This window comes from Seriola aureovittata, chromosome 7 (genome assembly GCF_021018895.1).
Source record: "Seriola aureovittata isolate HTS-2021-v1 ecotype China chromosome 7, ASM2101889v1, whole genome shotgun sequence".
Taxonomy (NCBI): domain Eukaryota; kingdom Metazoa; phylum Chordata; class Actinopteri; order Carangiformes; family Carangidae; genus Seriola; species Seriola aureovittata.
In genome coordinates, this window is record NC_079370.1 from 15,549,083 (window position 1) to 15,574,365 (window position 25,283).

The 25,283-nt window shown below is 41.8% G+C and overlaps 1 protein-coding gene across 1 annotated transcript in view; it reads right to left on the reverse strand.

The window, feature by feature from the left end:
- The window catches only part of nphs1 (NPHS1 adhesion molecule, nephrin), a 38,508-nt gene extending 14,280 nt beyond the window's left edge, over positions 1 to 24,228 (reverse strand). Inside the window, exons 1-15 of the mRNA XM_056380724.1 lie at positions 24,117 to 24,228; positions 21,151 to 21,244; positions 17,417 to 17,611; positions 14,144 to 14,266; positions 8,410 to 8,532; positions 7,559 to 7,640; positions 6,268 to 6,371; positions 4,353 to 4,477; positions 3,990 to 4,161; positions 2,594 to 2,751; positions 1,538 to 1,679; positions 1,017 to 1,141; positions 754 to 922; positions 451 to 580; positions 113 to 285 (exon numbers count right to left, since the gene is read on the reverse strand). Coding sequence (XP_056236699.1) covers positions 113 to 285; positions 451 to 580; positions 754 to 922; positions 1,017 to 1,141; positions 1,538 to 1,679; positions 2,594 to 2,751; positions 3,990 to 4,161; positions 4,353 to 4,477; positions 6,268 to 6,371; positions 7,559 to 7,640; positions 8,410 to 8,532; positions 14,144 to 14,266; positions 17,417 to 17,611; positions 21,151 to 21,214 — 1,885 coding nt within the window. The 5' untranslated portion in view covers positions 21,215 to 21,244; positions 24,117 to 24,228. The remainder of the gene's footprint in view (positions 1 to 112; positions 286 to 450; positions 581 to 753; positions 923 to 1,016; positions 1,142 to 1,537; positions 1,680 to 2,593; positions 2,752 to 3,989; positions 4,162 to 4,352; positions 4,478 to 6,267; positions 6,372 to 7,558; positions 7,641 to 8,409; positions 8,533 to 14,143; positions 14,267 to 17,416; positions 17,612 to 21,150; positions 21,245 to 24,116) is intronic.
- Between the last annotated feature and the right edge of the window lie 1,055 nt (positions 24,229 to 25,283).

A 25,283-nucleotide genomic window follows, 5' to 3' on the forward strand; every position in this document is an offset into this window, starting at 1 on the left:
TAAGATTTATGCAAACCACATCTCTTGGTCACTCGCCAACAGAGAGAGAGAGAGAGAGAGAGAGAGAGAGAAAGAAACAAAGAAACGAACAAACAATTCACCATCCACTTACAAAGCACATTGAGTTTGAAGAATGTGTTGGTCCCCTCAGCGAGCACAGGGCTGTAGGCCTGGCAAATGACCTTCTGGTTGTGATGCTGTGAGCTCAGTATCAGGGATAAAGAACTGCGCACTGAAACACCACCATACTGAGCCTTCTCGGGTTGCTGCTCCGCTCCCTGGAACCTAAGACGCAAATCCCATCCAGCAAATCCAATCAACAGGGGACTTAAAGTTCACCAAACAATCCCCAATACTACCACATTTAACAAGATAAACATCAGGCATTCAGACTCAATTAACCATGTCATTTTGTCACTGTCTGCCTTTCCACCCACTGCCTTGACAAACCTGAGGGGACCCAGGCTCCAGGAGATGTTGGCCTTGGGGTTACTGCTTCCAGCCTGACACTCCAGTGTAAGCATCTGACCCCGATGGAGCTCTTCCTGTTTGGCTGTGATCGCCATATTTATTGCTGTAACTGGAAACCGTGGAGTACACAAGAAATAAACTCACCAGCAATATCAAGATGAAGAGAATAAAATATTATTATATCAAATCCATTTATCTGACAGCGCTCTTTCCTTAAGAAAGTTAAAGTGGAATAAAGGTTAGGCTGTATTTATTATGCGTTGGAGCTCTGGTCTAACTTACAGTAAACCATAAGCTCAGTGTGGGCAGAGATGCTCTTCTTTGCCTCATTTGTGGCATCACAGCGATAGGTAGCCATGTTGTCACTTGCCGTCAGGACCAGGACCAGTTCTCGAGCCACACCTCGATCAAAGGACGTCTGCTTCAGCGCATCTGTCACTGGCTTTCCATTCTAACACAGGAAGGACATTACACAGAAAAGTGTGTGTATTCTAGACAGACTAAAACATTCATACAGACTCACAGACATACAGACACAGACTAACCTTGTACCAGGTAAGAGTCCCAGTGGGATTCCCGCCAGTGGAGAAGCAGACGAGACGGACTTTGGTGCCCGCATGAAGGGGGACATCCTGAGGAGGAGCCTCAAGCCATACCTTTTGAGGGGGGTCTGTTATAAAAATGATTAACAAAAGTTTGAAATATGGTAGAATATTTTCCACAATTTTAGTTTAGTTTCGGTTAGCATACGCATTTAGCAGACCAGTTGTTTATATATACAGAACATCACCTGCTTCAGAGCTGACATCGATACATTTTATAATGAAGAATTTCAATTTGGATAAGTGTACTGAAAACAAGAAAACATGACAAAGCCGGCTCGGAAAATAGTTGCTCATTCTGTGTAAAAGATTATATTTGTGAAGATTTGTAACTACAACTGACCCCTCCTGAACCGTGTTGGATGTGTTCTTGTTAAGATGCAAAAAAATAAAATCTCATTTTCCATAGTGATTTAAAAAAAAAAAAAATATTGTTTCAAGTAACTAGACCTAAGCTCACTGACAATAAACACTGAGTTTGATCATCTGGGTCTTGGAGAAGTGTGTGCCCTTGTTGAACGCCTCACAGGTGAGCTCCAATCCATCCTCCTCCCTTGAGACCTGGTGGGTCATGTTGGACATGGTTGTCATCCCACCATTGTCTCCCTACAGACACAAAGCACATATGACAGTTCAGTTTGGGGGACAGACATCCTTGATCTCTAGCGTTCTCAGTCTTAGGAGAGAGAGAGAAAGGAAAAAAAAAAAAAAAAAATCAGAGAAAAACAACCCACTCTGGTTTGTCTTGGCGAATACAGATGGCAAATTAGCTGCTGTAATAACTGATGTGGTGGTCTGTGATAAATAAGCATATTCATCTGACGCTCGTGCTGCATAAATTAAGCAAAGCATCATTTTGCACCTGCCTGATGGTGGCCATGCCTATGCAGCACATCTGGTTATTAAAGCTATTATTGTGGTGATTACTGTAAAAGCCACAGTCAGAAAGACTAACAAAGACACTGGACAGGAGCGTCAGTCTTCATTAACCTCACACTGTTTCAGATGCATTAAAGCTCGCACACAGCACACTGAGTGCCTTGTGTAAGATCAAATGAAAATGCTGCTGCCAGATGAATAAAGAGCTTGTTTAATAATGCTCATCTTCTGTGTCAGCTTTTATTCACTTTGATCTTATTAACATACACAAAAGAGGGGAAGAGCAGCAGAATACTCTTTTTGGAATCAGCAGCTGATTCATTTGCAAAGCTGTAGCCGGCCTATTCACAGAGCGCTCATGGTCATACCATTTTCTTTCATCTATAAAGGTTCACATGAGGTCAAATTTCATATTGAGGATTCTTTTAATTCAATGGGAGGTATTTTAATGGTACCCTAAAGGCAAGTTTGACTGACAAGCTATACTTTTGTAAATCATTTTTCATGGCTTCTGCTTTGTGTTCACAACAGCTAAACAAAAACATATATAGTTTTTCTCTGTCCTTTTTATAGTGTGTATATGTGTCTACCTGCTCAGATGGATTTAAGCTTTGTGCAAATTGAATTCTGTGTAGTCTCACCTCTTCCATAGTGACAACCGTGGTATTGAGCTCCTTGTAGCCCAGCCACCAGCGAATCTGAACAGGGGGATTACTGGAGGAGGCAAAGCAGCTCAGATTCAACTCCTGTCCTGCAATGGCCGTGGATGAACCCAACAGCATCACCTCTGCAGGCTCAACTGATGTACACACGTACACATACATAGGAGAAACATACAAAGACAAGTCAGTAAAAATATCGCCCCATGAATAGTACATTCAACAGCTTCCAATTCTGATCACAGTGGCGGCACAACTATTTTTGGATGTGAGACATAGAGCTGTATCAAGACTGAGAGAGAAAATCACTTTGAGTGGCAACTTGTTTTCTCAGGAGGTTTTCAATGTGGTTTCTAAAGTCTGCTTCGATTCAGCCACAGGGGGAGACAGGGTACAATAGCTACAGGCAAAGTGACGCAGCTGCATAAAGCCTTCGGGGGAATACAAAGGCTGGGGACTGAACTGGCAGACATGGGGAGGGAGGGGTCACGTATGTAAATCTTAAGGTATTTGTGTCTATCCTGCATGTGTGTGGCATCCCGCTTGTGCATGCTACGCACAAAGACATTAAATTAAGCAGGTGCTGTAACGTAAAAGAGGCATATTCACATTACACCAGCAAGGCGTATTCTGTGCCCTCCAGCTTCTACCAGTGCCTAGAGCGCAGTCAGGCATTTCCAACATCCCTGAATGGATGACTGGGAGGCATGGCACCGGGGCTGGTTGGGGGCTCGGTGAGTAAAAGAGGAGCACTGGAGTAACTTCAGCCACCTTTACATGAGCAAGAGATTCCCGCAAGGGCCGATTCTAATTCAAATCATATTTTCATAGAATAGGCGCATCAATCACACAGCATTTAGAGCTTTGACTTACATTGTCTGGCTCTGTAGTGGAAATCATGCTATTGTTAGACTCAGTGCACCAAGGCTGCTGAATATTAATTCTTATTTGTTTTATTGTTGCTGAAACAAACATTTTATATTCAGAGGGAAAAGTATAATCTATTAACCATGGGCGTTACTGTCGCAGAAAGTGTAGGCTTTACTGCCTCAGGATTGTGCATTGAAGCAATTCAGCTAAATTAGTGTAACAGCTATGAAAGAGCGTGATACTAATCTGGAGGCAATCGGAAATATGGGCTGCAGCCATAATAACCATTAGTTTCATTAATGATATTAGCATTAGAATTTGTGCTGGGACAGCAAAAGAATTGGTTTTGGAGGTAAGACTCTTATTATATTCCTCTGCCTCATGTCCATATCCTTAATAATCCATTGCTGTGAGTCCTGCCAGGGTTTTATGTGTGTGTGTGTGTGTGTGTGTGTGTGTGTGTGTGTGTGTTCCAGCGCTGTGCACCATAAGCATTATTTTCACTCACAGAGCACAGTGATTTTGCGGCTGACGGAGAGAGGAGATGGGGACACCAGATTGACACTCTCACAGCACAGCTCTGCCTGGTTGTCAGCAGGGGTGATCATCAGGTTGAGGATGCTGCTGGACTTCTGCACAACGACGTCCTCTTCCCAAGTCGTAGACACAACTTCTCCATTCTGACACACGGATGAACACGTAAAACTCAAAAAGGCAGCGTCAAGAATTATGTTAGCTGCACAGTCCCATATGATGCAGTCAATGAAGGACAGAAGCTATGAATAATGGGATAACTTCACTGCAATTTCTTGAACTAAAATGGTTCATTTTGTGTGACAGTCTATTACAAGAGATGGTGCAGAAGATTAACCTTGGTCCAGTGGAGAGTGGCTAGGGGGTTTCCACCATGAGACAAACACTCCAACCCGAGCATTGTCCCTGCTTTGACTTCCTCTCTCTCCAGACCCACAATAACTGGAGGCTGAGGTGGTGGGACTGCCAGGAAATGAGAGACAAAAATAAAAATGCACTTGACAAAAGGGGAATGGCACAGAGGGCAATAGAAAACTGAGGAGGAGAAGGTGAGGGAAGAAAAAGGATGTAGCAACTCACAGAAAGAGGGGGGCAGAGTGACCATCAATAAGATAACATAAAAAAGCAACTGCACTGCGATGAGAACACTTTTGGCAATTGATTAGGGAGCATCCCTATTTGTTGAGGCAAGGCCAATAAATTGGGCACATTCAACATGACTGTGGTATAAGAGGTCCAGATCTGATGAAAGCATTAAGTATTAAGGGAGCAGTGAGCTGGATCCAGTCCATAAAGCAAAATAACAGATGTTCAAACAGTAATAAGGCAACGTGAAATATGAATAAATTACAGCCTCCTTAAATAAAATATACGCAGTAAAATAAATTAGAGGAGGACGGGCCTTTGTTATTGCTGCAATCAGTTTCAGAGAGCAGACTGCAGACCCTGGGCCAGCATGACAAATTGCCACCTTGCTAACAATCTGGCTGGCTGAAAATGGCCACCGCGCTGGCTTTGATGGGCTGGCATGCTGAGTAAGACTGCAGCGGTGGTCCCAAGTTCTGCAACATTAGCACTTAGTACGGAGCCCATGTTGTTTAATACAGAGCAGGGAGATAGAGAGGAAGGGAGGAGTGCTCACGGTTATTGGTGATTGTTAAAACAGCAGCGGCGGCGTCTAATGTGGAGGAGTATAGATAGAGACAACATTAAGGTGTCTAGTCAGCCTGTGGATAATACAGCAGCAGAGCTGGAGCAAGTGCTGGCTGCTGAAGGTGTCAGCAGCCCTGCTCCACTTTAATCAACAACATGATTTAGGCCTGGGAGAAGCAGGTGGGTAGACTCTCGGGTCTAAGCAATCAATTACTTCAACTGATCAACAGAGTAGAAAATACTAAACCTACTGTAGTAGTGAGACACTGTTTGTGCGTTCAATAAAAACACCTTTCATTGTTGCCTTGACAAATAAGAGGAAAAAGGAACTGCAAATGCAGCGTGAGACAGAGACAGCTTATGTGTCAACTCACCTTTGTGTGCTGCTGTAACAATTTTATTAAATAACGTCGCACAGTTTTGTGATAATAACATGAAAGAAAAAGAAACAGAATCTGCCTTCCGGCCTGAAACAGAAATTTAATTTGAGCTGATGAGCACAAAAGTTGCTGGGCTAGTTTTGTAGGATTCATTATCATTAACCATGGTGGACTTAGCCACTCATATTAGTTATTATAATATTGTTAAAAAATTCAGTACTTGAAGCCTGGCTGATATAATCCATCTCATTCAGTCTAATAATTGGTTTATGTGTTTTGGTTAACATGAGGGAAATAAGACTGAGGGTGTAAATACTGCTACTGAATAAAACAGTAACTCTAAACTAAACTAATTCAAATTGAATTGCAGGGTATCATATGATTTTACATTGCTAGCCCCTGCTGCGGACACTAACATGCTTTTACAGTAAGAAATCAGCCTCCTGCTTTGGTCATATCAATCTGAGCCCACCAGAGGCAGCCTTGTGAAGTGGAGGCAGTCACACTCATGTTTTCTTGAAGTAGGTGTGAGTTTGCCTTCAGGTTGAATGTTTCTCCTTGGACCGCTAACGCAGACTGAGTGCACAAGGCCGGATACCCCTGGGCCTCCCTGAGGTTGGGTTCCTGTGTGGTTGAATGTGTTTGTACGTGAGTGTGTGTGTGTGTTCTGAAAGAGAGGGGGTGTTGACTGTCAGTTTACAGACACGTTGAGACACTCACAGCGCACACTCATGGTCAATGTGGTCTCCAGAGGCCGGAAAAGGGCGGAGTTCTTGGCATGACACACCAGCTGCCTCCCGTTGTCAGAGCTCAGAGCGGTGACTCTTTGAGAAGTAACAAAGAAGGATGAAAAACTTATTTTACTGACTCATACAAAGTGCTTAAGCTCAAAACATCACATCATGGTTATGTCCATCCAGTGGTGGAGGAAGTACTCAGATCCTTTACTAAATATACTCCATTACAAGCACTTGTCCTGTAGTCAAAATGCTACTGAAGTAACTTACTGATGCATCAACATGTGAGCAGCACTTAAATAGCAAGAAGAAAAAAAGTTTTGCTATACAAAGTCATTTTTCTCTTAGCTTTTTGTGAAGTATTGGATAATTTGAACAGTTATTTCAATGTAACCATGTGAGAATTTTAGAGGGGGAATTTGCTAACAACTCACAGACATCCGAAACGTGACCAGGAGCTCCAACTAGACAGTGACTTTTGTAAGGGCAAGCCGAAAAGGTTGGGAACCACTCGGGTAATCTTTACCAATGTATTGTATTTCATTAGCTTATCATATGTTTTTCTTTCTTTTTTCTATAAATCTTAATCCTAAAGTAAAAGTACTGTACTTAAGTGCAGTACTTGAGTAAATATGCTAACTTACTCTCCCACCTCTGTGTCTGGCCACTTGCATGAGCCACGTGACAATAAATCCAAACACGCACTCTATGTGATGTACATTGAAAGACCCACTAGTCGCTTCTCTGCAGTGGATTTATGCTAGTTTACTTTTTCAGTTTATGTCTTCTGTATCAAATTACAGTACAATGTCAAGCGTAACAATCACACACGGCCCACTGCTGTGTACGCTCAGTGTGAATATGAGGAAGGAGCATCAATATTGCTTAAGACCTTGGCTGTTCTGCAATAGAGCTGAACAACGTTGCAGCTCCTCAGTACCAATGTTATCTCAGGATATGACAAGAGGTTATTATCTCTGACACAGAGGAGACAAGCAGGATTAAAGTAATCTATGGTCCTGTTTAATGTATAGGCACCTGGCGGACCGGTGAGGATCGGATCTGTCTCGCTGCTGGAATGTAATTTTGTGCATTTGACAGAAACTAATTCAATCGCACTGTGCCAAGTAACAGTGTGCTGTGTGCAGAAATTCATTGTACTCACTAAGACAGAGGGAGAAAATAAGAGCGGGGTGAAAACAAGGGAAACAAGACTTGGAGAGAATGAGCAGGTCGGTGAGGAGAATGAGTCTGGCAAGCGGGCGAACACATACGTTACTTCAGCATGCGTGTTCAGGAGCTTATCCTTTGAGCCAGACATGATGAAAGACTCTGCACCTGTCAGCTTGACTCCATCTAAAAGACACAATGGGGGGAAAGAGCACAAAAAGGGAGAATACTGTGTGTAAATTTGTTCATGTGAAACAGCAACATCAGTGTTATTCTCATGTGGAATGGTAAACACTTGAATATAACAAATATGTGTATCTGTGTGTGCGCAGTGTGCGTCTGTGTGTGGTACAGTAACAGGTAACAACCACTATCTCAGCCTGTCTTTAAATTTGAATCAAATCACAATATGACCAAAACAAAACGACATCTTCCTGAAAACAATAAAGGTGTACATTTTAACAAGGAAAAAAATATGTCTCAGACCTCCAGAACAACCCTGCAGACAAATTCACACCTGCAGAGAACAACAGAACAACTCTCTCTCTCTCCCTTTCTGCTTCGGGAATGTACAGTATAATAGGTGTGACAGGGGAGGGAAAGGTAAAAACAGAAAATGGGGAAATTGCAGCTGTTTTGTGAACAGCTGGGAACTTGTGATCCATCGACTGTACATGCAATTGTAAAGTCAGTAGCAAATGGAAATTCAAATGTTCAGGCTATTTCCTCCCACACAGACCCTGCTCTTTTCAACTCTTCCATCCGAAGACTATGAAATAAGAAATCTTCACTAAACTTGCATTTTATCCTCTGCAATGTTTTTATGTTTGAATATTCTGGTTGCGACATATGGAGATCCTAGTATGTAGAATATCGGAAAAGCTGTTGTCCTCTGTTCCAGCATGTCAGGCTGACCATCTCTGTCATATTTAGTGCTGTTGAAAGGGTGACTCACCTTTATAAAGTGTGATTTCAGCCATAGGCTTTGCCTCAGGGGCAACGCAAGTGACGGTGTATGTCTTCCCTGCAACCCAAGGTGTTGCCATATCCCCCTCAAAGTATGGACTGGACGGAGGAACTGTAAGAGGGAAACAAAAAGCTCAAGTTTCATGTTTATCACATCGGTAACCTAATATTCACCACACTCATTTTGGGTTAGTAGGGCTGCTAATGTCACAGATAGATATTAACTTACGCAATGATATGATAATAAGCACTTGAAACATTTGGGAGAGACTGGAGTGTCACGCTGTCAGGTTTTGAGTGATTTACTACAACGAGGTTTGATGTTCTGTTGAGTTAGAATACAAATTGTGGACAAGAAGAGAATACAGAGATGAAATAGTGATGAAACCGATCCAATGCTAATCTATCATAGCAAACACCAAACACTTCTCTTCTCAGATCACCCCCAAGCTAAATATGTGCTTTCTGGGCTGATCAAAGCAGTCTTCACTTCTCCACTGTTCTACTCTACAATCCTTTTATCTGACCATAAATAGGAATTCCAGAAAAAAAAAACCCCAAAAAAACCCCACAGCTTTTAACACAAGGGACCAAAATTGTTTGGCAGTAAATTGAGGAATCTGTCACCAACTACTCATCAAAAAGATTTCTGCAGATCTGTGAGCCACTTTTTACCGAGGCTATCAGTTTAATCATGCACACACTACAGAAACCTGATCATCTATTGTGCCTGCTTGTAGTGAGCAGGTGAGCCTGTAGCATTAGAAACTATGGTTACTGTTGAGGTTGTTTTGCTTTCATCAGAGATCAAGTGCAAGTGAGTTCAGAGATGGAGCAGGGAGTTGGAAAGTACAGGAAGGCTACATGTGTTTGTGTGAGAGAGACAAAGACTCAGAGGCAGAGAAGTAAAGGGATATGGCAAGAACAAAAAGTGAGTAAAGATAGGCTGCAGAGGAGAGCAAGGCCAGAAAGATAGCTGCCGCTGAATTTTGGGATAAATCCACTACTAATGTGAGGGTAAACAGCTGGACCACGGGCAAGAGAACCAGCCAGCCATTAAGCTCCTCTCCTCTCCCTTTTGGCACATGTGACCAATTCCTGGCCACTAGGAGGAGCTGTTGCTGTGTGCAGAGCCACCCATTGGCCCTAGTCTGCTATTGAGACAGATGAGATGTGGCTGCAGCTTCAAACTGATTTAAAAGAAGCAATTGAATCTGTGTGGACTGTGATGGGTTACCCAGAGCACTGCAGAGGCGCACACTGCAATAATGAGATGCATTTGTTTGTTTTTCCCCCCTCTTCCCTGAGAAGATGACTGGGCCATGCATCTATTGACAGCTCCTGCACTCTCAATCTACTCAGGCCCGCACGATTCACATAAGTGCATCACTTGTTGTGCTCGAGGAGTGTCTGGCAGCCTAACAAATCCTAAAATAAGAATAATGATATGTTCGCAAATGAGGCAGGCAGGTATCTAATTTTTTCCTGGCTCGCTCATGCTGGCCCATTCCTCTTATCTCTCATTCACTCCATCATCCCTCTCTAGCAGCCGGAGCACCCCCCACCCCCTCCAACCCATCCCCACACTATCCTTCTTGACCACTGCAGTTAAATTGCAGAAGAGCAGGGGAAGGTGTGTTCCAGCTTGGACTGGGAATTACAGCCAATCATCCATCATGTCCACTAAGGCAAGAAAGTGACCCAATCAGCCAAGTCAGGTTGAACTTAGATGCGCATACATATTTGTACAAATATGATTCAACATGTGGACAACAACAAAACACATATTATGTTCAATTTACTAGACGTGCACTCAGAGGAAAGAACAGACAGCAAACACGCTGTTCTCTTAATTAACTCTTTCTGCCCTTCTTTGTCTACTTGCCTGTCGGCTTTTTCATTTTGTCTCCCTGTCTGTTTCTCCTCCTCTGCTTCCGAGCTCCATCTCTCTTATTAAGGCACATATATGAACACAAAAATAGATAGGCAAAGACTTGCTCCTGCCGTTCAGATGAGAAACAGTGAGCCGCAAAATTCGATTCATTAGACAAATACAGACGGATGGATGGATAAGGCAGATAAGAAGCAGATTAGCAGACACACATCAATATGCATAAGCAGCTTTTTCCACCTATCTTTCTCTCTCATTCACATACAGATGCACACACTCTCTTTTTCTCCCTTACACACAAACACCCAAAGATAAACTCTACATAAATGTCTACAGTGCATGCAGATTTGCACGCACAAAAACACAGACGCAGGTGAGTGAATGTGCAGACAAGCTACGTTCATTTCACTTCACTCTAAAAACAGGCGTCCGTGTGTGCACAGTCTAACATGTGGTACCTAGCTGATTCTCTGCAAAAATATCAGAGAAGGCCCAAAGGATAAACAGTCTCTAAAAAGCGTATTATGCTGAATTAAAAAAAATAATGGAGACCAGAAGGTCAGACTTCTCAACACCAGACAGACACAACTCATCAGTTTTATCTGTGGAAGACAAAGACCGATTGGCTGAAACCGCACATGCAGGCACATGTACTTGCACACATTGCATTTCTTCTCATGCATAAAAACCCACACATTCACTCATTCACACACTCTCTGTCTCTCTCTCACACACACACACACACACACACACACACACGTAGGTCTCAGGTGTGTGATCTCTGGCAATGAAAGCCTGAGAAACAGTGCTCTTTTTCAGCCTTCCTCTTCTGTCTCTCCCTTCCCTTCTGTGTCTCCTCTGTTCTGGGGGAGAAGTGGAGCAGGTGTCTAGGACAGAAATAAGACCCCCCACCCCTCACGATCATCCCTCACCCACCCACACACACACACACACACACACACACACACACACACACACACACCTCCTCCTTGTCCCACCGCTAATGTCTCTCTTACCTTTGGTTTTGGGTCCATTACAAAACAGTTCAATTCTTATTAATCAGAATTCATCTCCCAAATGACCATTTACAGAAGCTATTTTACACAACCAAGGTCTGAACTGACTCAATTGACCTTAATGATAGATTCAAAACAGAATTAAAAGCACTGTCTCATTTCACTGTTTAGCAGAACTTCCCCCACGCTAATTGTAAAGACCCTGACACTGTAACATCAGTCTGGTGGTGTAATATGCGCACCGTCACACCAGTGTATAACACTCCGTCCTCTGATGGGGTTATATCTTGGGCAACTGTCAGAACTTTTTGTGAACGTGGATGAATAAAGTCACCATGTTCTACGTTGCTTGTGCCCCCATTTATAAGTTGTTCCATTATTCATAACAGGGAATCATAAAATGAAGGCTCATTATATACTCTTCAAGTGCTAAACTCATTAGCTACCGCAAAACCTCACCATAGCCTTGGTTCCTAAAATGTCCTCTAACCTCCAACCAACACTGATAATAAGCTTACACACATGGGCACACTCGTGCGCGCACACAGACACACACACACACACATATCTCTGTAAGACCCAACTATGGCAACTGAATGAGTAACACAGTCTAAAACCAGAACACATCAAATAACCGTTTTGAACATTTGCAGGAGGCATCTGTACAGGCATGCAATGCGGTGAGGGAGAGAGTTGTTCATTAACAGGATTAAATGCTAAGGCTAATGGTATAAACCGAGACACAGGATGTGTCAGGTATGTGACGGGCACAGTGCGGGGTAAGTTTTAGCAGAGGAGGGGGTTTCAGCAGAGGGGGTAGAGGTTGTTATTGTCATGGATTACTCAGTGCCACTTGATCTGCCTATTGCGGTAATCCCCTATCTAAGCCCTGCAGGAAGGCAAAAACACACAGGAGTTATGTTGCACCAATGGAAATGTCTTGAAAGCATCTCTTTGTAAGCTCATGGATGGGGCTTATTGACATTTTTGCCTCCATCCCTGCTATTTACTGCCTGTGGTGATCCATCTTGAATTAGCCAGTCATTATACCACTCCCTCTGACCCAAGAATCCAATTATACGACCAGCAATCTCTGTTTTGTTTTCGCATTCCCCCCCCCCCCCCCCCCACTGTATCTCCTCATAAAGAGTTTATAGTGTTTTGATTTGACGCAGGGCTTGATGGGATATGCCCATGGTTGACTGGCCAGGGGTGTGGGGCCTTGGGAGCTGTAGTTCAGTGATGGAGAAGTCCGTGGGGAACTCATCAGAGACAGTGCTCTTCAAAAGGATGCACAGTTTCCAGTCCCAGTTCAGCACTAACAGGAGATTGAATTCATCAGCTCATTATCAAGCCCCAGATTAGTCACGTATTTTGAATCAGTTGAGTTGGTGGGGTGGAACAAATGACCCTTTAGGACCAAGGTTGCAATGTGCTTTTTTAAATCAGTCGCTTCACTCTTTGCCCTTTGCAACTGTACAGCTGCAACTGTTCATCTTACACTGTCAACAGCTGTAAAGTGTTCCCAAGACGCTGAACAGAAACACCGGCTGTGATGTGTGGGGAGGATTCAGATCTGAGCATGTCAACAGCACAGGGCAGCAGTAGGTTTCAGTCATGCTAAATGCAACTACCACTAAACCCTGACGTAACACGAACATTATTCCCACACAATTTGACCTTTTCGACAAAGCCACAGGCAACTGTGTTGACTTTGTGCATGTGGGCGCACATGCAATAGGCATTTCAGAGGTAATAAATGTGGGAGTCAAGCCTGCTGTGGCTGCAGGTGTAGGCCTGCTGTAGGACCTGAGACTGCTGCAGTGTAGAACAGAGCGCAGCCTTTCAGAGGAGACGTCTGCAGTCTATGCCCCTTCCTATCCCACACCACCCGCCATCCCTCCTACCAGCCCATTGATGTCAGAAAAACCTGCTCTCTTCCCAGAGGAGAGAGAGGCCGCTAGAATTGCCACGGCAACCCCCCCTCACCACCACCACCACCACCAAAAAAAAAAAAAAAAAAATAAAAAATCCCTCTCCATGGTCACCAAAGAGAAAGCTTGAAGGCGAGGAAGAGAGGGAGAAATTGTGCAATGGAGAGAATGGGGAGGGGGATGTAAGTAAATGAACTGCGCCTGGAGAAGAAAGGTTCTTTTAGAGTCCTTTCCTTGCCACATATGGGCTCGCTCCCACAAGCAAGAGGGATAGGGAGAGAGAGATACTGGTTGTTATAGAGTGACAACAGGTGGTCTAATGTAGTTGCACAATTACATCTATTCCACCCCATGTCTGAGTAGGAACTTTTCAATCACTCCTGTTATAATTTATTCCTGTGCAAGGGAGAGACATGGATCGCCCTGAGGCTTGCCAGGGAATCCAGGCTGTACTGATACTTTATATTGTGCAGCTGCTGTGTAAAGCCATGGAGCTGCTGGAACATGCAGGGATGGCATAGTACTTGTTAAAGAAATAAATGTTTGAAAAGTTACAAAAAATTACGACTTTCTTCATGGTCCATACGTGCATCAAATATGATTTGCATTTGAAGGAAAGCACTGAGTTCTACTGTAACAAGGGCCCTGCTTCAAATGCAACTGCCTTATCTTAAGCAAATTAAAGCTCTTTATCAATAGAAATGAATATTTAACAGCTCTTTATATGCTGATTACCGGTCAAGAGGTTGTGCATATTACTGAAGTGCTGAGGACACTCACTGTGCCTTATTACATACATTATTTCATCATTCTGGCAAAAAAAGTACATGTTTATAAGCCCCCACATCCCCTCTGTGGAACAAACTCCAGGGTTTTGCTCACTTAACACGTTGACCCAGGCTGTGTTGGAAACGAGTGCGTGACTGCTCTCTGACTGGCCCGCTTGACATTCATAGGTGGCGTCATCTTCCAGTTGGGCCTTTTCAATCTGAAGATGATACTGTCCTGGAATAGAGATGGAGAGATCAATTATTTGTGTTACACATTATGCTGTAATAAGGATGTGCACACTGAATACATGTAGAGGAGGGGTTCATGTAGTTTTCTTGTTCACACACCTGAATATTAATAATAGGTACCTCCTGTAGGTACTTTCTCATCTGTGTTGATTTCAGAGTGTCTGAATTTTGGCAATTTTCAACTTTGGAAATGGGAAAATTAACAATCAAAGCAATTTGTATATTGACAACCTGGCATTTTGATTCAGTACAGTAATATACTCTGCTACTGATGTTTGTGTGTTTGATTTGGTTAAAAATAGACTATTTTCTTATTTCCGTGGAATGAAAACATCTCACTTGCTGAGAACCTCCTGCTGCAGGCATTTGCACTGACATGCAAGTGGTTGTCTACACTCATAGCAGACACATTTTGTTTCAGCATGAATTTCCAGTATGGTAAATGAAATCCAATCGCGGATTCACAACGCAGACTGAATAAACTGTCTATTAATTGATGCCAGGCAGAGTCCTTCTCTCTGTATCTCTCTTCTGAGATGGGCCCTGCCAACAGGGCTTGATTTGTTTGATGCATTGCCATAACCTGTGGGGATTAGATGATGTTCAGTGTTGGTTTTCCAGCTCCTGATTCTCTGGCTCACAGCCTACTAACATGTGCAAAATAGTATCTTGGTCTGACAACCACCCAGGCCTAAAAATGCATGTGTCAAGTAAGCTGGCAAGATAATTAACACCAACCAGAAGCAATTTTCACATCCAAGTTATCATTGAGCGCACAGAGAGAGAGACATTGAAGTTATTAATCATATTCCTCTTTCCTGAAATTACTCACAAATAGTGCAATCAAGTTGCAGAGAGTGTGTATTTATGGTAGGGGAGATGGTGGATGGCTGCAACGTGATTTGCTTACTTGTCCATTACCCTGTATTTATTTCAAAATTTTGGGCTATAGTATATCTACATAGCCATTATGTCTGCAGCAGAGTATGTTCTCCTCTCTGCAAATCTGAATTAGTGTTTTGTCCTTAAAGCTGAGAATATATATTGTTACATAGGCTATTTGGGAAAGGTCAATCCTAACGGAAAGGGAAAGTGAAAACTAACCAGTGTCAGTTGCTGATCTTCATTTAGACAACTTCTTTGCCTCATTCAGTCAGCCAACTTCAATCAATATAGATCCTCTCACTTGTGTTTTGTAACTTGAAAACCGGGTATTATCTTACTGTACATTATATCGTCATATGTTTAGTGCTACGTCATTATAACTGGTATAAACCGATTCAATACAAAGTATGCTCTACTAAGGCTTCATTATTTCTAAAAATAAAAAATTTTTAAAAAAAGAGCAAAAGTATTCACACAGCTTGACAGGTGTGACCCAGGTGAGTGGTCTTTAGCACATCTTTTTCTGGCTCTGTTCAGTATTAAATTAAGGGTAAAGAATAATTAAATACTTTTCCAAAGCTTAGACGATTTATTAATAAAAACTTACCACCAACATAACACATAGAAGAAATCCCAGCAAATGGCTGAGATAATATTCATGTGTGACTATGGTTTATCACTATATACATATTTGATATTGGTTAAGAAAGCTAAGATAGTTGCAGTATATATGATGTCATGTGAACATTGTCTTCATGAATGTTCATTCATAATTACGTTTTGCCCGATTTACTGGCAACATGCCATGTACTACAACTGAATTATACCTGGTGGATCAATTACTATAAATAAATTAAGAAAAACTCCCTTATTGGTGCCTTGAAGCTGTTTTTTCTACTGTTCTGTGTGTGTTTGTCTTTACAAATGCTTGAAATTCTACATCTACTCTCATGTCGATACACATTTACATTACTGCAGCAGCTTAGGGAAACCAAGGGTGCTACATCTACTGTAAGTATATGTTGGAATCAGTAATGGCGTCTCCTGTGCGTGTGTATGTGTGATTTCAGGCTTTTTTAAGCATCAATAAATATCGCTGATGGTGACAATCAGTGGAAAACTGGTGGAGTAACAAGTGCAGTCAAGTGTCATCTTAAATGATTTAGCTATTTCTGTGCAGTGTTAAGTGATTGCATACATCAGTCTGCAGTTTGCCGTTTCTTTTCCTGGATATTTTATCCCCGAGTGTGTTCTTGAGTGTTTGAAAAGCTGGTTTGTGTTTGTGGTTCTGGTGTACATGTTCTGATTTTTTTGTTACTGATGTTAAAAGATGCAAGATTTTTTTTCCGATCCTGTACCTGCTATAATGCTTATTGTAATTTGCTCACTGACAACTAATCAACTGACAAACAATACTTTAGTTTCTATATATTAACTCTCAGCATTAATAAGAATGAACAGTGTGGGCATGGGCATCTATGCGTCTCTCAGTGTTCGTGTGTCACTGGCAGTCTCCCACACTGTGCAACAGTGAAGTGCGGCTTGTCTAGTTGCGGGCTGATCATGAACAGATGCTCTTCTCTTACTCGGGATTGCCTTCTAATTGGCTATTACTTTTTATAGACTGTGGTGCAGATTCTGCAACACATTTTATTTCCTGCCACATTTCACTGATTTGCTGACACTCTGTTGCTTTAATTTCCTTTTTTTTTTGTCTTTATACGTGAGTGACAGTGGGATGTGTGAGAGGCTGTTGACAATCACATCACCTCCTCCGTCCCAGATGCTTCCCGTATAGAGAGCATGTGTGCCATAAGGTTCCTGTAATGTCTGTGTTGCTTTATTACAGCACTTTGAAGCGATAGCAACAACATCATCTCATTTACTTTTAGAGTAGCCAACATCAAGCTGGACTGTTGGATGCTTCCTGAACTGTCAGCTGCACTTATAATTAAAAGCATATGAAATATGTAACAAGAAAATAAATAATATATATAGGATAAAAAATAATAAAGTATATAGGATTAATTTAATACTGCCATCTGTTATTGTGTTATTTTCTTTGATACACAATACTTTCAGTTACCCTTTCATGCTCTGGCCTACACAGCTTCTTGACTGGCGTTATTTATCTTTTTCCACTCAACTGGATCTTCTGAGTTGATTGTTTTTATGACATTTTTTTTTTATTCTTTACCAAACCCATAAACTTCCTGGCCATAGACCATATTCTGTGAGTATCCCTGTTTACCTCTCTTGGGGTTTCCAATCATGCTGTAGCGTGGAAAGCCTGGCAGGCTTCTCTGAGGTCCCAGGAGGAGGCCATCTTTCACCCACTGCACAGTCCCTGAGGCCCGCAGCACCTCACACCTCAACACAGCTGTGGCTCCCATCCGCACAGTGAGGTTCCTGGGCTCAGTCCTGAAGGCCTGCTGGGCCTGCGTGCCTGGAGACATAAAAGGAGAAGGAGGAAAGCAGCTGGAGTGGAATCATAGAGCAGGAAAGGGATGTGATTGGATTTAATGTAAAGAGGTGGACATGAACAAGAGGTGGATATGTGTGAGGAGTGTTAGAGAGGAAATAAAGAGTAGAGTAGAGGGAGCATGACATAAACATACACCACAGGGATGCAGGCTTGTGTCTTTTGTCTGAGAAGTCACCCCATTGTGTCTGGCCACATTATTCATCCTGGCATATGTTTTATTGATGGGAAACTGCAGTGATACGGCCCTGAAATGAGTCAATAAAGTAATTACTGTGAATTAAATCCCCCCTCGGCTATGCAGATAGGGTACTGGGAGGAAAAAAGCATGGGGTATCAGAGACCTCTTTCACCTGCGGTTTTTCTTCAATGTCGATGTCCTACCAGCTAATTCCTCCTGGGAAGAGTAATGATTATCACTTTAATCCCCCTTGTTTGTCATAGGTGGGGTTGGCCATCCTTCAGCCAGGCTCTTAGGTGACATCTGTGGTGCGAAGCGCTTGAGTCGGGAAGGTAACCTTACAGCAGACCACCTATGAGCTTCTAACACTGGGGCTAGGATTATATGATTATTATACATAGGGGTTTATGAATAAATTCAGTTCAAGGAGCCAAATGCAACTGCATACTCCAATTAGTGCCTAATATCTAAGTGTGAATCTCATTTAAACAATGCCCCACAGAGAAGCAAGCCTGATTCAGCAAGGCTGTTTGAATCTTGACCTTCATTGAAGCAATGACCAAGTTGTTTGTGAAGTGTATGCTCTGTTGTGTCTGACAACATGAGTGAGAGGCAGAGCTCTTGGATCAAGGCTGAACCAGTCACCTCACGTCAAATATGAAGGGCAAGATTGGCCATTACAGAGGATGCATACAAACAACCAAACACTGGAGCACATTTGCATACAGTTTACATAAATGAATACTCAACAGTGATCTATAGTGGCTGCTAAAATAGGATTATGGCGTATTATTCTGAGATACAGAAATACTAAATGCCATATTAAAATATAATGTGATAAGACTTTTCATGTCCGAAAGTGAGTGAGAGTATTTAACTTTTAGATGATGAAATAACACAATCTTGCTCTTTTAACCAGTTGAATTCCTAATCAGTAAATCGAACCATTACTCATTACATTCAGGTGTTTTGCTGCTACAGTTTTAGCCTACCTAGTAGCTTATGGTGCCTATGGTTAGCTAATGTTAGCAAACTTTAGATTCTGTTGTGTAACTGGTATTACTGGATTAGTTTTACTTAATGACTCTTCTCTACTTCTGCTACTGTTACGCAGCATTTTAGCATATCACAGATAAACATTTTAATGGTCTAAGCACTAAATTAAACAAGTTAATAATGTTTGCTATTTCTTGCTTGAGGTCTGAATCCACCACTCGCTTAAATCTCAGTAGGGCTGCCTAATGATAATGTGTATGTCTTTGGACCAACTGAGTCAGTTGGGATTTCAATGTTCCATTAACATCAACGGCCATCATCCTGTATTTCTGCCACTTGCGACCGTGGTGTTCAGCTATTAATATTCATTATTTTTTGGCCATTTTGGGGGCAGCAGAACAAACTGTAAACACAACACTGACTTATAATATAATCACCCTCTAAATTTGATATAGCGAATGTTTTAACAGGCAATTGCCCTGCACGTCCAGCAAACACGGAACAACATTAGTATTCATTTGGAGTAATGTTTCTGGAGCAGATGTAAGTCCAATATTCACTCTTCGTTTTGCTCTGTTTTGGACTCCACCAACTCCTGGGGGAAAAAGTTGCTCTTTAGCTGCTAAATGTTACAATAAGTCACTGATTTTCTGTGTGTCTTTAGGTGCTGAGAAGGGATTTATTTTTATTTCTTATTTTTCGCTGACAGCAGCTGCGTTCTGCAACTGGAAACCTGGAAATGAGGTTGATGACAGCAGTGATACTAAACCAAAACAGTAAAGCAGGCATAAAACCAAAATAATGAACTACAGTAAAAGATGCTTAAAACGCTCTATAAGACTAAGGTGAATTTCGGAGACAGGTGGAAAGCCTTTGTAAGTTTGTCACAGTGAGCATTTTTGACCCAGTATTGACATAAAAATACAAATTACTACAGCTTTAAAGGAAGAGGGGAAACAGGCCTGTATGAAGTGACTGATTCACATTTTCACCTGCACAAGTGTAGGTAATAATGACGCATTTGAGTGCCCGAGTAAGCCATGCCAGAAAGCACGCATGTACGACACCGTGGTGTTGGAACTAAATGGACTGCAGCCATCATTAATTCATGTTATTAATTACACCTGCGCTTTCCTGCTTTTGCATGTCAAATATCTGCCGTGAAATATTGATCACCATTCCTTATTCAGGAGTGGATGCCTACAATTAGTATGCACTTTGCTTCTCAATTCTTATTTCCACATTCACTCTTACTTTTTAAGATGAATATGTTGTTTAAGAGTAGCAGATTCTTTCCAGACAATCTTTTACCACTTTGCCACTTACTACAGCAGCCACCTCATATACCATCATATACCAGTAAAGATGTCTTTTGATGAAAAGGTTTGTTTATTGCTAAATCCTCCTCCCCAGTCATAAGGTAGTATATTAGTATCGTGTTTTCCACTGCATTGTCAGATAACTTAAGTTTTCTGAACTAGAAATTATTGTAGTAATCACCATGGAAACTAGTGAGGAAATACAGTGAGCATAGTACTCAGTAGCAAAAGTGAAATTATGTTGGTGTTACTTATTTTCTAAATTACTACTCATAGGTGAAAATAGGTGTTCGCTATACTCCCACTCTCCTTGGACAGATTCACCTTGAGCTAAACTGTACGAAACAACAACCCCATTAGAACAGTCACAATGGTTGCATTGGAGTAACCCTACTGGCCATACTACAGCTGAGGCAGTATTCAGAGCATGTTATTTGCGTGAAACACTAATACCCTAAGAAACCTTGAGTTTCCACTTCGCCACGAATAAACCAATTAACAAAATGTTCCTTTCTACCTGAGGTCCTGTTCATAGGAAGAATGCTCACGCAACAAAAGTGGGTGAAAAAGATTGCAGCTGCTGGTTTCCTATTTGACTAAGCAATAACAGCAGAGGACGGAAACAGCCATGATGTGAACAGTTGGTCCTGTTCAGCACCTTGATTTGCTAGCTGATGTCTGATTTGCACAGATGCTGAGAAAACAAACATGAAAACAGATTCATATGTAGATGCCACAGTAAGGCAGTTCAGTACCTTAAACGCGATTTTCACAGTATAAGATTAAGAGATCAGTATGAGATTAACCGGGTGCATTTAACTGACTTATATTTACAGCACATCCATCACTGTAAACCTATTAAAGCTATTATGCGTTACTGAAAATTCATTTTAGCCTTCAATAACGTTAAGGTTGAACTGCTCAGCTGAATGACCTCAACATGAATGAGACCTGAAAAGGCTACAGTTACTGCAATGATAGGTCCATGTGACATTTGATCCTCTTACCCCAGATGAGACAGAGAAAGGGTAGTGCTGAAGGAGACACAATCCATGCTGACAAGAAGTCCATGTCACCACTGACACCTGACCTGCGGCAATCCTGGAACAAGGAAGAAAAAAAAAAAACATGCAATATGCGTCAACATAAACACCACACCCCCTACAATACGACTATAGTATAGGCATATGCTTTTCAGATGCATCTGTATTAACTCCAGTGTTGCAGTGTAGTACACGAAGCTATCGATTCAAAAATTGTCTTTTTATGTTTCTTGTTTATTTTCAAATTTTGATTTTCTGACATAACGTCGGTTGTTTGCAATATTACATGCTATTTTGCATGTGATTTCAAAGCAGACTTTTTAAAATCAGACAGTCTAATCACAATGTTAATGGTTACAAAATCAGTTTTGGTAGTTTGTGTTTTAGATGGGACGTACATGCAGAGGAACTCTGTAGCTAGGTAGACTATTGTTAGCTCAGTTCTCTCAGAACTGTACATCTGAATTTGTGATTAGTTGTTACAAAGACCTCTGTGGCTTCTTTCTGCATTTCTTCGGGCTTCTCTTACATGATCGGCTGAGGGAGTTAAGAACAAAGCAGAGACAGTATATACAACAAATATCTCTTGTACGTCCTTAAAAAGGGCTAACAGACAACTTTGCCTCCGTTTTAGTTGCATGACCGTACAATACCATGACAGTATTTGTGATGATAATACTGTTTGCTGGTTGACTAATGTAAATAATACCTTAATATTAAGGATGGGAGATCAGAGAATATATGGCTTGTATGGGTTAGGGTGAGATGACCTATTTTGCTGTTTAGAGATGAGGAATTGGTGAATAAATAGGTTCAAACATGTAAGAAAATTGGGTCAAAATCCCTCTCAATAACAACTATGTATTTGTTTTTCTGAATACACATAAGAAGAGTATGTTAGTGTGATACTGTCAGGATCACGGCATGTTTTCATTGTGAATGTTGAGAAAAGAACCGTTCAGAATAAAGACTGTAGGCAGTGCTGTGGGTCTGTGCCCGCTGCATCCAACACTCTCCCTTATTTGACCAGGAAGAGCCCTCTGTGGATTTCAAGTCAGTTTGTAATCACTTCAATTTATCTGCTGGAGGAGTGGAACAAATAATAGTGATTTACTTAATTGAAAACTAAATATTTTCTCATCTGAATAGACAAAATGAATTGAAGGCAACAGCTCTTTGACGCATCTCCCCTCAGTCGATTAGTTGCACTCCAACAGGCTTTGATAAGAATTAACTCACACTCAATTATTTTTTCACTCTCAAAACATTTGTGTATTTCAGAGCCCCCAGCATACTCTTTGAACACACAAGGGCAATTACTTCCCTCTTCAATGAATAGAAATTCTCTTTCTGAGGTTAAGAGTTCCCGTCTTCTCTTTATCCCTGTCTCTTTTAATGCATCGTGTAGGTAAACACAAACACAGTCATTATACCCTGCCGAATATTAACATTTCTTCTCATATGCATTGGAATTTTAATATATCCATCTCTCGATAAGAAGAACTGGATTTCTGTCATTTGCCTGCAGGACGATGACAAAGGACAGAATTTGGGATTTGGAGTTCAAACAACATTTATCCTGTGTCCAGGAAGAGAAGTGTTTGGCCAACACAGAGAGGTTGCTGCTGACCTCATGAGTCATCATTTTCATTCGGACTCTTAATGAAAGCAGACACAGCCAGCCTGACCTCCCCACATTCCCATTACCTAGTCAAACAACTGCCTTAATTGCTTTAAAAATACAGCCAGTTGTAAGAATGTCAATTCACAGATACATGTTTATATTCAATGTATGAAAAATCTGGGAATAACTGTGACATTGGATAAATACAAGACTGAATGGCAATTTAATCCATTCTCAAATTTCAGAAAGACCCATATTTTACTACAGCACAGTCTTTTAATTTTTTTTTCTTTACCTTGTTCTTCAGCAGCTTCTTACAAATGCAAATGAGAAAGTTTGATTTGAAATTTGATTCGCTTTCAGGGACAAGGCTGCCACTCTCCCCGCAAAGGGCATTAGAGGTAGCTGAACCATTCAGCGTGACCCCAACAGGTAGATTTTTAATGGCGTCTTTCATAAAATCATCAAACGACTCAATACACTCAATCCTAGACCAATTTAACGTGAAACCCCATGAAATCAGTCAATGTGCAGAAAATGAAGTTTCAACCTCCACGCAGCCCCCCAATTCACATGTCGTCCTACATCTTAATACCAACCTAACCTCTTACCAATCTCTCCACTTTCCTGTGGGTCCAATTACTGTAGATTATAGAGGCAGCGTTGTGAACCATTACTGCTTTAACACTGAACTGCAGATAAAGAAGGTTTCTTAAAGATGCAGATTAGATTATCATCAGAAAAATCTAATCACATCCAAATCACCAACTGTGCGTTTAAACATGCCGTTCTTGATCAGCCTGATTAAGATCTGACTTGCCGTGCTAAATACAGGCCGGACAGACCGCAGCCTCCAGGGAAGACGGGCTAAATCATATCAGCGTGGTCCAGCAGTTCAAGCAGCAGCTTGACAATGGACATGTCCAGCACCAACTTCAAGGCGCTCAAAGAGAGTTAGACGTTCGTGTGTGCTTTGTCTGCGCTCCCTTCAGCTCAAAGTGTTCAAGTTTACTGGATTACTCCGACTTCGCTACACACATTCACAAACCCGCTCTCCCCAGGAAAAAGTTGAGAGACAGAGAGGCAAAAAACATCTTTCAACCTCCACCAACTCAAGCACATCTGCCTGCCTAGGGTGCACAGAGAGAAAGAGAGTGAGGAAGGTAGGCGCGCACACACACACACACACACTCACATACACACGCGCACACACACACACAGAAAGGGCGTACCTCCACTCTTAAAAAAGCCAAGAATCTTTGAATAGGTGTGTGGATTTGCATGAGAGAAAGAGAGCTGTGCTTACCTGTTGAGTGACGCCAAGGCTCAGGAGCGTCTTTTTGTCTTCCTGATCTACAGATGGTTCTCTGAACACGAGTGAGCCACGGAGATGTTAAAGAATGCCAATGGGACTCCCCCTTCTCTCACTCCTTAGTCTAAGACTGAGACAAACAGATAAAGAGATGGGGAGAGGCAGTAGCACAGACTGAAGAATGAAGGAAGGTGTGTTTATGAGTTAGTGCTGTTGGAGGTGGTTACACGGGGGTCACCTGAAAAACAAAACAATGTCATGGCTGCCCCAAGGATTCAAAGGATTTTTAATGCTTTTAAGGCCAAACAACAAAAAACTGATTTTAAAAGTTGTAGGACCTTTTGTTTCGGTGGAATCTAATAAATAACTATAAAATCTTGATAAAGTCGCAGTGAGCCAGTAATAAAATCGGAGGAACGTGCCTTTAGTTTCTCTCTATTCTGCCTTTCTGTGGGAGTACTCATGGATCCCATTATTTAACATTTCACTGTGCTGGTTTGGAAGGAGCTGAGCAGCCCTCACAGATACAGATGCAACATGGATGTCTTCACAGCTGCTAGTTTGTAACATTTATGCTCATACATAATGAATGGAATAGAGTATCCACATTACTGTATTTCCTATACTGGCTACTCCTGGGGTTATCTGCTCTGCTGCAGAGATGGAGACAGACACAGAGACAGGCCAAAGAATTCACTTTTAACCTTGGAGTATTTTTTTTCCCCCTGAATACTGCCTCCCCCCTCCCTTCCCACAACCCTTTTGTCAATTATATACTTCCAACTGAACGGTGGCTGGAGAATACCACCATTTGCTCAATGGAACATGCTGAAAGCTTTTCTAGCAAGACAACTTAAAGGTCATGTTTATTTTCCACATACATGTATTTTTCATTTGATCTGCTGATGGTCCACGCTTGTGCTGTGCAGCTCTGTGTTGACTATATGTATGAGCTATTTGCTCAGTATAAACACAAAAGCAGTTGTACTGCTGCATCTGTTGTTCCACTATGGGTCAGCCATGCAGTAATGATAGACCAACCACTGTCTGTGAGAAGAGTGCTGAGAGACTCCCACATTTGAGCAGTAGGCAATAAAGAAAGAATGATAATGACACACAGCCTCATAGTGGCACAAATTCATGGACTGTAACCTTATGTTG